Source organism: Quercus suber, unplaced genomic scaffold (assembly GCF_002906115.3).
Source record: "Quercus suber isolate HL8 unplaced genomic scaffold, Cork oak 2.0 scaffold_693, whole genome shotgun sequence".
Lineage (NCBI taxonomy): Eukaryota > Viridiplantae > Streptophyta > Magnoliopsida > Fagales > Fagaceae > Quercus > Quercus suber.
The window spans coordinates 280,397-296,457 of NW_027070134.1; the positions used below are offsets into that span (position 1 = coordinate 280,397).

The 16,061-nt window shown below is 38.2% G+C and overlaps 1 protein-coding gene and 1 pseudogene across 1 annotated transcript; one reads left to right on the plus strand and one right to left on the minus strand.

Annotated features, from left to right (window-relative positions):
* Nucleotides 1–1,357: 1,357 nt before the first annotated feature.
* On the minus strand, nt 1,358–7,663 carry LOC111984543 (transcription initiation factor TFIID subunit 12). The gene is given in 11 exon segments (XM_065766233.1): nt 1,358–2,142; nt 2,654–2,832; nt 3,068–3,103; nt 3,252–3,316; nt 3,410–3,488; nt 4,401–4,475; nt 4,965–5,053; nt 5,056–5,154; nt 5,157–5,267; nt 5,270–5,396; nt 7,481–7,663. Coding segments are annotated over 10 exon segments (984 nt in total). The 3' UTR covers nt 1,358–2,142; nt 2,654–2,712.
* Nucleotides 7,664–13,222: 5,559 nt separating this feature from the next.
* LOC112023306 (bifunctional dTDP-4-dehydrorhamnose 3,5-epimerase/dTDP-4-dehydrorhamnose reductase-like) lies at nt 13,223–14,231 on the plus strand (annotated as a pseudogene).
* The last annotated feature ends 1,830 nt before the right edge of the window (nt 14,232–16,061 follow it).

The following is a 16,061-nucleotide window of genomic DNA, read 5'->3' on the forward strand; positions in this document are numbered from 1 at the left end:
CCAATATGGCTCACCTGGCTGACTAGCTCATGAATGCTTCTTTTGCCAAGAATCCTGTTACAAGATTCATCAATTTCCGCAATAGCTGTTCTATTCTGGCCACAGCCTGGACTGTGTTAGGCTGCACCATTGCAAGAGAGGAAGGCTTCTGATTTCCTGAGCCCTGGACCCTTGTTATTTGTGGTTGATGGGTTACAGCTTGAGGACCCTTGATGGTGGAAATTGTTGCCCATAATGCTCCTGCAACTGACTTGATGGAGTAGGCTGTTGCTGCTGCTGTTGCTGTTGCAAAGATGGCATATGTTGTTGCTGTGAACCTGTTGGCACTGGATGATGCTGTTGTTGAGGAAGATGTGCTCGTTGCTGCATTTGTGAATTCACCTGATGCCTATTTGAAGGAGATGGTAAAGGAGGCTTCCCTTGTGATCCAGATGACAGCCATGGCTGATTAACAGTTTGCATATTTTGCGAGGTATTTGGTGATGGAGAACCAGGAGATCCCACTGGTTGGAGTCTCATAAGGCTATGCCCTTGAAGATTCTGCAGAAAGTAAAAGAAATAAACAAACATATAGAACAGGCACAAGACCTTCTTTTCACTAAATTTTTTCATATAAGTAAACAATCAATTAATTTAGTTATAGAAGGCATATGCAAGCAACACAGGTAATATTTACCAACATTTTATTAGTAAATACCACATCATCTCAACGATAGAAGCATCACAATATTATTCTACAACATAGTCAGATTATTATCCTTGAACAATCTTCATGATTCTTCCATACCGGATTTGTACAGCTATTGATGCTTATATACAGCTCTAATCTAGCACCAACTCTAGGATTGGTTACAACAATCATAAAATCCCTTTAACAAAGTGATGACTGACTTAACAAATTGAGCTTAACTAATTACATTCTGTTACAACAGATCAGAGGAACAGATAGAAGACTCCCAGCAATTGTCATTGCACTAAGGATGAATGACACCACACTTCAATTTGGTGTCGAACACGTGTTGAACACACATCTGGGACACCGCTGCACGCACGTCCCAGCTATTTCCTTTTTTAAAAAGAAAAACAAAAAAATTCCCGGACACAGCTCATGCCGAAATTTAAAAAAAATAAAAAAAAAAAAAAAAAAAATTTGGGGCCTGAAATGCAGCGATTTGAATTTAGAACAAAACTTAATTCCTAACCCTAGTCTCCCTCTCTCTCACTCTCTCTGTCAGCACCAATGGCGAGGCCAACAAGGTTATTGCATATCGGTAAGCTCTCTCTTTCTCACTCTCTTTCTCAGTCAATCTCTCCTTTCCCTCTCTGTTGGTCAATCTCTCTCTCTCTCTCTCCCCNATTTTTTTTTTTTTTTTTTTTTTTAATAGTATATATTACCAGGACATAAAACAGGGAAGACTCAGCAAGACCACACATGGAACTGATATCAATGGGATTTTTTCTGCCCATGATGTGACGGACCATAATAAGTTAGAATTTCAGGTGCCAAAACAACACCATGAGAGATACTTGTCAAATTACTTAAATCAAAATTACTCGTCCCTTCATTTTCTATATGCCCCCAATACCAGCTATGAAAGATACCTGTGATCAATGACCCATGAAAGATACTTGTGATCAAATTGCTAAAATAAAAATGACTCTTTTTTGTCCTTCCATTTTCTATGTACCGCCAACACTAGCTATGAAATATAGCTGTGATCAAATTGCTTGAACCAAAATGACTGTCTTCTTTGTCCCTTAGTTTTCTTATGTACCCCCAAAAGGCCAAAACTATGATTTACTCATATGTGACGACAAGAAAAGCATATAAAACATCTGTTGCTTCCCATGATTGCTTGCAACGGTGCCAATTTATAGCAGACAACAACTCCAACATAAGAGCTCAAAAAGTAGTTACCTACCAGTCCAATCAAACTTGCAGCTGCTATTTCAACAAGTTGGTGGCCCAATAGCATTGGGGGCATGAATATCAATTAGTGAAACAAAACTTTTCATCCTTCGTCATTGGTGGCCTCAGAGATCAACATAAAGAAGATTCATAAATATGGATGTCCACCAAGGCAGGCAATAAATCTTGGATCCATTCCACTGTAACATTGCCTTCTCTTTGCAAAGTTTGGCCTGCACAAAGTGAACTGTACTGATAGATGCCAGAGATTATAAACCTTTAAATACATAAACTAGCATACCACTTTCTGCTGTAAGACATGCATCTAAACTCTCTATATACATAAACCATGTTGCAGTTTAGTATCTTTGTAATATTACTTCAAGATGATATGACCACAAATTTACCCTAATAATAACTCCCTATACGCAAAGTAACTCAGGTTCAACGTATTCAACCTTGTTACAAGGACTTCTTCAAAACCATAGAGGAGCAAGCGGCGATCCCTATGTGAGGTTTGGGAGTTTAAAAACTAAGAGAGATGGACTTCCATCCAATAAAAACACTGTTGAAAATGTCAAGAGAATAAGCACATCATGCCATGACATTACCTCAAAGAAACAGGAACTTCTTTATTCCTAACTGTCTAAATGCATGAAAACAGATAAACATGCTAGTTTTATGCTGATTCAATACATGCCTCCATAGTTTTAGGCATTATGCATCTCTAAATATTTGTCATACCTTCTTTATCAGAAACAGTTCTCAAGTCCAGCAGTATCAATAAATGCTTCACGCACTTTTTAAATTTGGGGAGCCAATGGATTGGCAGGTGCCTTGGCCAGATTACCCTTTGCATTTCCAGCAGCTTGTCCAGAAGAAATTTTGGTTGCTGTCTCAGTTGCTACCATTGATTTCTTTATCTGCCAAAAATAGAAGCAATGATGAAGACTCCTTCGAAAACTGATACAAATATTGATCTAACAACTCAAGATTCAGTTTATCAAAAAAAAAACTCAAGATTCAATTTAGCTTAGCATAACATCAATGAGAGTCCACTAACATTCGTAGATATCTTTAAAAGTATACACACACAAAAAAATTCATACATTTGAGGGAGGCCTATAAAAGTTAATACAAAAGAGGCAATAAACTTACGGCTACAAGACGCTCCTTGTGAATATCATTTGTAAGCTGCAAAACCATCAAAGGGCAATATGTTAAAGAAATTTTCTTTTCTTATATATTTTTTTTAAGTATGAAAAGCATCGTCACCACAACCAGTAGATAGATTGCCCTACTGCCATCTAGATAGAGGTAAACGGTCAATGATAATTCTTACCGGTTTTCTGTAGCTCTTAATCTCATCACCACCAAAACCAGGAAGTGTAATATTCCAGTTTCTTTCTATATCAAATCAACGAGTAAAAGAAGATTAAGTGTTAAAAGTACATAAACCGAAGTTAACACTACACAGAGGAATTCCCCTACGTAACTAACCAAGATGTAAAAGTATGTCTTTTGCTTCCAATGTTGTTGATTTTCGATGCTTGGCCAACGAGCAACCAAATGTTGTAATCTAATCAAAGGATAAAACATAAGTGCAAGTGTAAGTACGACTATAGATTTAAAAAGAATCACCTAGAGAATCACAACAGTCTCATGGGATGTTCTCAGTCACAGCTGGAGTATAAAATGCTTAGAAATAAAATTCAAGAATACACCACTGCCCAACAGAAGTCTTATGCCAATCACTTGAAGCTAGGTTTATAAACACCTTTTCTGAGCTATCATGAACTTACACACTGATGTAAGAGAATTAAGCCTAAGGAAGCAGATCCATTCGTCCATTTTGTTGACTTGTTTGCTATCACAAGACTAGTCTTTTATTAATCTATGTTAGTTTTGTTTATTATTATGCATTTAGCATTTTAAAAGGTCATGTGACAAGTGACTTTTTATGAAATTGGATGGTTAGGACTTAATTGTTACATTGAAGATGGAAGGCTAGAATCCTAGGGTTACTAAAGGCTAGTACAAATAGCTTTTTTAAGTTGTTGCAATGCTCTTTTATTTATTTTATGAAATTTCAGATCTAAAAATTGTTCGAGTCTTTGAGCCTAGAAATTGATATATATATATATATATATATTGATAAGTAAGCCTAGAAATTGATATTTTATTGTTCCAACTTTGATCATATTATTTTCCATTTGTTATAAACTTATAATCTTGTTTTGTTGCAAATTTTATTCTTAAACATTTCTAAGCTTCAAATTAATTGAAAGGTGGCATCTTTGGCTGGTACATATCACACCGACACTAGGTCTTAAGCTGTCCTTGCCACATCACACACTAAGAAGGAAAAAGTGCAAATCTAAACCCAACTGAATAATTAGGCAAGATTCATCTAGTCACAAAGCACTAAAAACTGCAAGGTACACTGAACATGAGAAGGAGGAAACACAAAAGAACTGGCTCAGCTACTTACAGAATCAACAAAATCCTCTGCAATATCAACAAGAATGTCTTCAACTTCAGGATCCAAATTCTCTGATGAATCAATCTGTACAAGCAGAAGTCAAAAAAGATTTAAAATAAGTAATAAAAAAAAAATCATGGCCCTCAACACAAGTTCTACCCCCACCCAAAAAAAGATGGGTACAGCTAAGTGACTTGGGTTTTAAGAGAGGCAAGAATTAGGCTGTGTGTTATATATCCAACTACTGCAATAGAATTATAGTTTATGAACACATTAGAAACTCACTCATACACTCCAAACTGATATAAGACTTAAACTAAGCAGACAGGACAGTTTTTTTACATTCATACTCATAAGATGTCAAAGTTGAACTAGACACATTAAGGTTAATGTTTCATCAAAAACTTGCAACAACAAATGTTTGTCCATATGGTTCTATTAGCAAAAACAAAGTTAGATGGGTTCTGTCTTTGCAATAAACTGATCAGACTTGAGAGCAAAAAAAAAATATTCATTATTAATAATCCAAGATTTTTCAGTAAACCAATAGCAAAGAAGCCCAATATGGCTCACCTGGCTGACTAGCTCATGAATGCTTCTTTTGCCAAGAATCCTGTTACAAGATTCATCAATTTCCGCAATAGCTGTTCTATTCTGGCCACAGCCTGGACTGTGTTAGGCTGCACCATTGCAAGAGAGGAAGGCTTCTGATTTCCTGAGCCCTGGACCCTTGTTATTTGTGGTTGATGGGTTACAGCTTGAGGACCCTTGATGGTGGAAATTGTTGCCCATAATGCTCCTGCAACTGACTTGATGGAGTAGGCTGTTGCTGCTGCTGTTGCTGTTGCAAAGATGGCATATGTTGTTGCTGTGACCTGTTGGCACTGGATGATGCTGTTGTTGAGGAAGATGTGCTCGTTGCTGCATTTGTGAATTCACCTGATGCCTATTTGAAGGAGATGGTAAAGGAGGCTTCCCCCCCCCCCCTTTGGTGCGTGTTATGTCCTAGTTATCTTAAACACTTATCTAGTTATCTTTTATTTAGGGATCTTATTATTTGTTTATATTCTAATTTCTAAACATCATTTCATAGTCATGAATTCACTTTATTATCCATTATTGCTCCTAAATTGATGTGTGTTTAACATTTTATGAAAAAATTAATACTTAATCATATTTAAAAATATTTTATAACTAATTAATATATGTATCCCGCCGTGTCATGTCATTATTATCATAATTTCCGTGTCACTTTGTTGTACCCATACCCGCATCTGTGTTTTCTATACAAAACGACATTTCGTCAGTCTTATCATCCTTGTAACTTGAAATTCCCTGAGTGTGGCAGGTGCAGCAGGTCGTCTAACAAACTCTGACACAAACAATGAAACCATTTCGAAATTACCTAAAGATCTCAGGAAATATCTGCAACTTAGGCTAAATTATATGATTTACAGAATACCCAATCATTACTTAATTTCTGAGCTCACAACACCTTTCTTATTCTTAGCTTCATCCTTGGATCTTCTTAAATTCTAAAGATTTTATAGATCAATTCAGAAATATAAAATTACTCCTACAGTGAGCTTTCTAATTTCTGTTGGGAACACAATGGATGCCTTTTTGAAGTGAATACTGAAAAACTTATGAACCCTCATGACTCAAGTTTTAACACATGCTTCCAACTTCTGCTATAACAAGCCACCTTAACTGCACTCCAATTTTGGAATTCTTATTGGTAAAGCAAAATATCTAACTCCAACACTGTCACAAAATCAACTCTAACAATTTCAAATAAGGATAAGGAATATTTGTTAAAACAGATTGTGGCCTTTACATGTCATCATACACCCATGAATTCACAAGCACTCCAAAAGCTTAAAAGCCACAACCTCAATAGTCAATATTATAGTTCAAAAGAATATAGTTTGAGTTCGATAAAAAGAAGTATAAACCAAAAAACAACTAAAACAAGTATTAAAAAAAGGGATTTGCAGAACGATCTATAAAACAAAATAACAAAGTTTCTCTCCAAACTAATTTGGAGAGAAACTATTCAAACTTTTCATATATTTCTTTTTTGGGTGTGAATTTTGAAAATCTAATCGTTAAATTTCATGCTCCTTTTGTTCTTAACTTGCATATCAAATTTCATTCAAATCGGATGTTATTTACTATTTGATCTATTAACCTATTTTTTATATAAAACTTTAGATTACAAAAACTTGATGTTATAATATTTATTTGATGACATAGCAATTGATTTTTGATTTTTTTGAAATTTTGTAAGCATTAAGGATGTAATAAGAACATGAAATCTAACGGTTAGATTTTCAAAATTCACATTCAATATAAAGATATATGATGAGTTTGTAGGGTTTCTTTCCAAATTAGTTTGGAGAAAAACTTTATTCGTATATATATATATAGAGGTTCCATTTCGAATAACTTGATTTTAGTGGACTGCTTTGATTAAAAATTAAAATAGGTAAAATTATAATCATATTAAAAAAACAAGTTTCTAAAAATTGTACATAATTGGTGATAGTGAAAATAAATTGTATTTTAGACTTTATTTGTTTTAATGTAAAACTATTTTTTACGAACACTCACATCAGTCAATGTATAATAGCATAATAAGGAGAAGATTTTGCATGACCAACCTTAAAAATTACCAACGGCAATTAAGCTAAATTTGTGTAAATTTACATTGTTGATACAGTAACCATATAAATATATACGATTATTGTTCACATGTAAATATATTTTTTAATACTTTCTTTACTCGTATATACAAAGAGAGAAAGAGAGATAATTTGAGAGAGTAATAAAAATTTGATAAAGAGAGAAATTTTAATGAAATGAAGTGTGTAGGGACTCAGTTTAAAAAGGTTCCCTAACAATACATTTCTAGAGAGTGGGACGAAGGGTTAGGCCCTAACAGACTAGCAACGGAACACAAGCTGCTTTTTTCCATTGAAGGGGAGTGAACTCGATTTACAACTAAGGGTAGCTCCTCGGCATTTGTCCGAGGAGGTTCCTTCTCCCCTTTTCTTCTTTTTTCCTCCCCCCTTCACTGCTTTGCTCGCCTTCTTATATAGTTCCCCTCCTTCTATCTCATTCTTCTTTCTGCTGATCATCCATTCGCCTTCCCTCTGACCGTCTGTTCCATCAGAGGCCTTATCAGTACTCCAGTGGTTCGCAATGGTCAATGTTACCCTGTCAAGGGGTACATCCCCATTAATGCGGCCAGGAGGGTTAGATGAGCGCATTTAGGGTAGAGGTGACAACCTGCTCTGGGCCTGTCCCTCACCTGAAATAAGCCTCGGTACGCCGAGGACAGGGATGTCCTCGGCGGGGTCCAAAAAAGTATAAGTCTTCATACACTAGCCTCAGACGCTCATCCCTCCTCGGCATGGGCCTTGGGCCAAATGCAAGATGGGCCCAGTCTACCAGGCCTACGGGCCCCACAATAGCCCCTTAAAATCCTGCTGCCCTTCCCTCGGACGGGGAGGAGGGTTTTGATTCCTATGGGTCCTTGTGGCCGACGCCCTAGAGAAGTCTCTTCTCCTTCCCGCCGACATGGCTGAACTTGGGAGCAAGAGTGGGCCAAAGGTAATGCGGCGCCTGACCTAACCATAGCGACGAAGTGGGCCGAGGATTAGACTAAGCGGTGGTAGGATGTTGAGGGCCACCTACGAACTGCAAAAGAGGACATTGCCGCCCTGAAGAAAAAGTTGGTCGAGACAGTCAGCGTAAGGGGTATTGCAGAGTATGCCAGGGACGAGGCTGTGAGGGCCAAAGACGAGGCGGTGTTTGTGAGAATATACGCTGAGCGCTCCGCAGGACAGGCGGAAGAGGAGGCTTTTGCCGAGGGGGTGGCCAAGACTGAAGCCACCCTCAAAGCTCAAATTCTTGCAGTATGCGGGCGCTTCTGTTATGAGACCTGGCATGAAGCCCTCAACCAAGTGGGGGTTGATGTCTCGTCTGACCTTAGGAGGGCGGAGAGAGTATTTTACCCTCCCGCAATTTGCGAGGTTGTTCCTGTTGCTTTCGAGGAGGGGTCTGCATTACCAGCGGCAAGTGGAAGTCATAACGGGGCCGCTGAGGACACATCTGCAGCTGACAGACCTTTTGAGGGGGCCAAGCCCCATAGAGCGTTGGAGGGGGCTAGAACCGAGGGTCAAGAAGTGCCCCAAGAGGTGGTAAGGCTTCCTGCTAGCTCCCCAGCCATACTCATGGTTCCTCCGATTACCCCTACCGTGGAAGGGCCTTCTGAAGTAGCCCCTCCGAGACAAGGTCCCTAGGTGTTAGTAGAAGCCTTTTGACAAGCCTCCTCAAGACAATTTACTTACTGGGTTGGAGGAAAATGGCATATGGCATAGGACACTGTTATTTGCTTTCTTTCTTATTCCATTTTGCTTCTTGCCTCAGGGGCATTGTAACGAAACTATATACTTTCTATTTGAAATGAGTATTTACTATTTTGTTTCTAATTATTGATGCTTCCTTCTTCTTGCCGTACTTTAATATTTTGCTCAATACCTTGGTTCCGTTCTGGATTCGGTCTCATGAGACCATCAGCTATCCTTTAGGCATGAATCCGAGGATCGCATCACAATCCGGCTCTAGCTGACGCCTCGGTTCCTCTGTAAATAGTTAGTTTAACCCTTTGGTTCTTCTGTGAGTAGCTAGTTTTCTCATGAGTTTGAGTCCTTGGACCATCCAATACCTTGGTTCTGTCTAGTACCCAGGTATAGCCGAGTGGTTAGTTTCCCCATAGGCTTGAGTCCGAGGACCATGCAATGCCTTGGTTCTGTCTAACACTTCCATTCTTCTGTAAGTATCTAGTTTCTCCATAGGTTTAAGTCCGAGGATCATGCAATACCTGGGTTCTGTCTAGTACCTAGGTATAGCCGAGTGGTTAGTTTCCCCATACGCTTGAGTCTGAGGACCATGCAATGCCTTAGTTCTGTCTAACACTTCCATTCTTCTATAAGTATCTAGTTTCCCCATAGGTTTGAGTCCGAGGACCATGCAATACCTTGGTTCTGTCTAGTACCCAGGTATAGCCGAGTGGTTAGTTTCCCCATAGGCTTGAGTCCGAGGACCATGCAATGCCTTGGTTCTGTCTAACACTTCCATTCTTCTGTAAGTATCTAGTTTCCCCATAGGTTTGAGTCCGAGGACCATGCAATACCTTGGTTCTGTCTAGTACCCAGGTATAGCTGAGCGGTTAGTTTCCCCATAGGCTTGAGTCCGAGGACCATGCAATGCCTTGGTTCTGTCTAACGCTTCCATTCTTCTGTAAGTATCTAGTTTCCCCATAGGTTTGAGTCCGAGGACCATGCAATACCTTGGTTCTGTCTAGTACCCAGGTATAGCTGAGCGGTTAGTTTCCCCATAGGCTTGAGTCCGAGGACCATGCAATGCCTTGGTTCTGTCTAACGCTTCCATTTCTCTGTAAGTATCTAGTTTCCCCATAGGTTTGAGTCCGAGGACCATGCAATACCTTGGTTCTGTCTAGTACCCAGGTATAGCTGAGCGGTTAGTTTCCCCATAGGCTTGAGTCCGAGGACCATGCAATGCCTTGGTTCTGTCTAACGCTTCCATTTCTCTGTAAGTATCTAGTTTCCCCATAGGTTTGAGTCCGAGGACCATGCAATACCTTGGTTCTGTCTAGTACCCAGGTATAGCTGAGCGGTTAGTTTCCCCATAGGCTTGAGTCCGAGGACCATGCAATGCCTTGGTTCTGTCTAACGCTTCCATTTCTCTGTAAGTATCTAGTTTCCCCATAGGTTTGAGTCCGAGGACCATGCAATACCTTGGTTCTGTCTAGTACCTAGGTATAGCCGAGTGGTTAGTTTCCCCATAGGCTTGAGTCCGAGGACCATGCAATGCCTTGGTTCTGTCTAACACTTCCATTCTTCTGTATGAAGGGGTTTGTCCTTGGACCGCTTTTCTGGAGACGGTTCCTCTTCGAGTCGGACTATTAACTCTACAGTGCTTTGGGTAGGGGTGGTTCGGACTCTGATCTTACATGTGGCATTGACCTCGCCTTCAGTTCAAGTTCCCATCTTCTTCATTTACGAGGCGCCCCTTGACTGTTCGCGCTCTGCGCTTGACGCTTCGATGCGCGAGACACGCCTTCATTAATATCCTCGTGAATTGATACACATCTAGCGGTCTACGGTCTCCTTGGGATTTGGTATCCTCGTGATTAGGATCGCTGATAATTCTCTTTTCGAACTTTGTGTGGATTAATTCCCACCAGTCTTCATCCTCTATATAAGGCTTTCTGGGGGAAACATTTCTCTACACTCCATGAACTTCCCAACACAACTAGAAACACGTCCCCTCAGCTCCCCGGGCCCCTTCAATAACCCTGCCAGGATTGTGACCCGAGTTGGGAGATATGGGGCGGCCCCTGGTTTGTGTGAGGACACACAGGCCAAAGGCCCTACCGCCCTGGCCAAGAGCCGTTGTGACCGCAGCCCCCATCAAGCTTCTGGCGTGGCAGAGTCTAGGTGTAACCCTGATAGTGCCATGCGTGGTGGCCAGGAGGGATGTCCCTGAAGTACCTAACGCTCCTCCCCGGGGAGCACCCCTACCGGAGGAGACGCGCAAAATCACGTCATGGCTGGTGCCTGAGTGTTGCCGTCTCCAACGTCCAACGCTCGTGAGGATTGGAGAGAATCAAGAGAACATCATGAGGGAGGGCGTCCCGATGCCCCTGCGTCGGCTCCTCTCTTTGTTCCAGCTCCGCCGCACCAGACAAGGAGTTGTTGGTGGCCTTGGAGCATGCTAGCCTCAGCCCCATTCCCTCTATCTAGTTTTAAAACAGGTCCACCTGGGCCTCTGTTTGTAGAATTAGCTTATAAAATTAGTTTTAAAACACGTTTGTCTGAGCCTCTATTTGTATCTTGTACTTTCTGTCTAAGAAAATGATATGAAGTTCCTTTTCTTTTTTATTGAATCTTCTACTTTTCTGCAATTTTTTTTTTTGATGCGTCGCTACCAACCTTCCATAAAATAACTACTTAGGAATGATCGCCCGTTGCGCCTGCCAGTGCACTAATCCTTCCCATAGACGGTGCCAATTGTAGGGACTCAGTTTAGAAAAGTTTCCTAACAATACATTTCCAGAGAGTGGGATGAAGGGTTAGGCCCTAACAGACTAACAACGAAACACAAGCCACTTTTTCCCATTGAAGGGGAGTGAACCCGATTTATAACTAAGGGTAGCTCCTCGGCATTTGTCCGAGGAGGTTCCTTCTCCTCTTTTCTTCCTTTTTCCTCCCCTCTTCACTGCTTTGCTCGCCCTTCTTATATAGTTCCCCTCCTCCTATCTCATTCTTCCTTCTGCTGATCATCCATTCGTCTTCCCTCTGACCGTCCGTCCCATCAGAGACCTTATCAGTACTCCAGTGGTTCGCAATGGTCAATGTTACCCTGTCAAGGGGTTACATCCCCATTAATGCGGCCAAGGGGGTTAGATGAGCGCATTTAGGGTGGAGGTGACAACCTGCTCTGGGCCTGTCCCCCACCTGAAATAAGCCTCAGTACGCCGAGGACAGGGATGTCCTCGGCGGGGTCCAAAAAAGCATAAGTCTTCATACACCAGCCTCAGACGCTCATCCCTCCTCGGCATGGGCCTTGGGCCAAATGCAAGATGAGCCCAGTCTACCAGGCCTACGGGCCCCACAAAGTGTAAAATAAATAATTTAATGTAAACATTTTTGAAAGTGGTTATGTGAAATAGAAAATGTAGGTTTTTGTGCTAAAATAGATATGAAGTTTTGCACGAGCTTATGTAAATGCTCTAATTTTTCCTTCTTTTGTAAACCCTAGTTTTCTTTTTAAAAATTCTTCTGTTGCCAAAATATTTTTTTTTTCAAATCTTCTAAGGACATTCACATTAGCTCATACAAAATTTGTTGCTCTAATTTATTTTTCAAACATTTTACATCATATTATCTATTTTATTTTTATTTCTTACATAGGTTTACATAAACTGATATGAGTAATTTTTTGAGTTGAATGTGCAAAATTTACCTTTTATATTATTATACATTGACTGATTTGAATGCTAGTTTTTAGTACTTGCTCATGTACTTGGCTACATTACTCATCATTTATATTAGGTGGAAAGCCATTTTTAGTCTTTGCATTTTTAGGCAATTTCCATTTTAGCCCCTACATTTTATTTTTACTGCTTTTAGTCCCTATCCTGAAAAACGCTTTTCGTTTTGGTCCCTGTCGTTACATTAGAAACGGAGAAAGCTGACGTGGCAAACGGCAGGAATAAATAATACTAAATTAATATCCACGTAGCATAAATTAATAATAAAAAATGCCACGTCAGCATTTAAATTAAAAAAATTAATTCATTAATTTTAACTAAATAAAAAAATAAAAAATAAAATTATTAATTTTAACTAAATAAAAAAATTAAAAACAGAATTAAAAACTAAAAATCATATGAATTGAGATCTAAGTGTACCTTGAACAAGAACAACAAGAACACGATCTCATATCTAAGAACATAAACCTAGAAATTAAAATTAAAAAAAAAAAATTACAGATCTAAGCAGATTGCAACAAAATACAAATTAGATTGGGAAAAATGAAAAATCAACAAATCAGAAAATTCAAGTCTCACAAAAATAAATAAATAAATCAAAAATCAAAAGGACTGAAATGCTCACCCCTCCATTCACGAAGAGCAAAACCTTCCTCACGATCGGCCATTGGATAATTACTCCCACCGGATCCAAATCTCTCACATTCTCACATTTTTTACATAATATCATCATCTCTATCTATATTAGATGGGTTTTCTAGCAAATGGAGATTTAGCAACCGACCAACCATACAAATTCTTGATCTATGGTCGCACCGATTGGATTGGCGGTTTATTGGGCAAGCTTTGCCAAGCTCAAGGCATCGACTTCGTCTACGGCTCTGGTCGCCTCGAGAATCGCTCGTCACTTGAAGCCGACATCGCAGCCACCAAGCCAAGCCACGTGTTCAATGCTGTTGGCGTCACGAGCCGCCCCAACGTCGACTGGTGTGAGTCCCACAAAGTCAAGACCATTCAAACCAACGTTGCTGGAACACTCACTTTGGCTGACGTGTGCAGAGATAAGGGTATTGTCTTGATCAACTATGCCACTGGATGTATCTTTAAGTATGATTCGGAATTTCGGATCATCCACTTGGATCCAGTATCGGGTACAAGGAGGAGGACACCCCTAATTTCATTGGATCATTTTATTCCAAGACCAAGGCCATGGTACTAGGTTTAATTTTTTTTTTTTTTTAATTTTAATTATTATTTGGTGGTTGGCTAGATATGAAGAAGGTTTTGCTCTTCGTGAATGGAGGCGGTGAGCATTTTAGTCCTTTTGATTATTTATTTATTTATTTATTTTTGTGAGACTTGAATTCTCTGATTTGTTAATTTTTCCAGATCTAATTTGTATTTTGTTGCAATCTGCTTAGATCTGTAATTTTTTTTTTTTTTTTGACTTCTAGGTTTGTGTTCTTGGATATGAGATTGTGTTCTTGTTGTTCTTATTCAAGACACATTTAGATCTCAATTTGATTTTTAGTTTTTAATTTTTTTTATTTAGTTAAAATTAATAAACTAATTTTTTTTAATTTAAATGCTGACGTGGCATTTTTTATTATTAATTTATGCCATGCGGATATTAATTTAATATTATTTATTCCTGCCGTTTGCCACATCAGTTTTTTCTGTTTCTAATGTAATGGCAGGGACCAAAACGGGAAGCGTTTTTCAGGATAGGGACTAAAAACGGTAAAAATAAAATGTAGGAACTAAAATGAGAATCGTTTGAAAATGTAGGGGCTAAAAGTGATTTTTCTCTTTTATTATTATACATTGACTGATTTGAATGCTAGTTTTTAGTACTTGCTCATGTACTCGGCTACATTACTCATCCTCCATACTCCTCAGTACTTAGAATACTCCCTGATTGGGCTTTTACCTGCTTCCTTAAATCAATTTGATCCACTGGCATCAATGATCTTTTTCTGATTGTGACACAAACTCTCATTACAAGTTTGTAAGATAAAGTCTTTACTTCGAAGGTTTTTCATCTCGGTTTAGAGAGTTTCTTGCAAATCCAGACAGAATTATTAAGCCGGGCAATAGAGACCCTTAAATTATGTTAGGAAAAAAAAAACAAAAAAACAAAACCCAAAAAGCTAGTAAGAAAGAAGCACTTTCTTTGGGCCAAGGGCATGTGTGAGTGTGATCTATCGAAGCAAGTTTGCATGAATGGATGAATTTGCTTTAAACAGAGTTTGATAGGGAATCATGTAAAAGGCACGTTAAAGGTACTAGAATCCTAAATTGTGGCGAAATGTAAAGCCTTCATGAGAATAGGAAATGAGATTACAAGGCATTAACTTATATAGAGGGAGGCCCTACACATGATTAAGCCGAGGTCTTTAATTAACTGAATGGACTTCGTCATATAAGAAAATTTGGATAATCCTTTAATAAAGACAATGAAGATAATGTGATCACTTTTGTGGCTATGACGAGTTCATCCAAAATGGAGAGAATTTATAGCCTTGACTCTAGAGATTCTAAAAAAAAATAAAAATAAAAATCTATATATGTCGATAATTTGAAATTAATGTCAAAATTGTGTTTATTTTTTAAAATTAGTTGTTTTTTTTAGGAGCATTTCAAGTCTAATTTAGCTTGAACAAAGCTTAGTTTTCTTGATACGTTTATGAACGCTAAACCAAGTTAGACAAAAGTCACAAAACCTAAAATAATAGGAACTTAAAAATCATAATAAAATTTGAAATTTCAGTTTTAAATTAACACAAGTTCAACTTGTACTCAACAATGATGTCGATGAATTAAACTTGAATATACCTTAGTGGTCAAGAAAGCTGCAAACTTAATTCATAATTTTTGCCCTGTTTTACCAATATTGATGAAGATATATAAGATAAATCATATTTTCATCAAAACAACAATTTTGGTGGCTCCCATGAGCTCAACTCTTTTTGATACTTTGCATTTCAAACTCTTCAATTTTTATTTTTTATTTATCATTGTTGAGTTCAAGTTGAACTTGAGTTTAAGACTGAATTATCTAAGCTTGGTTTGTAACTTCCTCAAATCAACGAGAACCAAGAGTTTGGTTCCTATAATATTTTAGGTTTTGTCTAACTTGGTTTAGGGTTCATAAACATATAAAGAAAACTTAGGTTTGTTGATGTAGTATACAATTTTCAAATTAATTTATGTAATTTGTTATTTTTCGTATTTTTATGTAATTTTAGTTATTTTAGGTTTACAACATTTATTTCTTTATTTTTAGGTGTTTTTAATTCTTTTTAGGTCAAATTTGGTTCTTGTTATGGTTATGTATTAGTTAGGACTTATTTTAATTTTTTTTTTTGTTGTCAAGTTTTATGGAGCTCGAAATAGGTCCCTTAGTCGGTAAACATTTTTTTTTTCAGAGATTGTTATCAATAAAATACATTTTGTTAATTTCTTTTTCTGGTGGATTTCATTTTATCACATTGTGGAATCAAGAAACTACTATGTTTACTACTAGAAACTAATAATTTAATTTCTATTTCATTAAGAGAGTATCATGTATGTTTTCTTCAAACTTT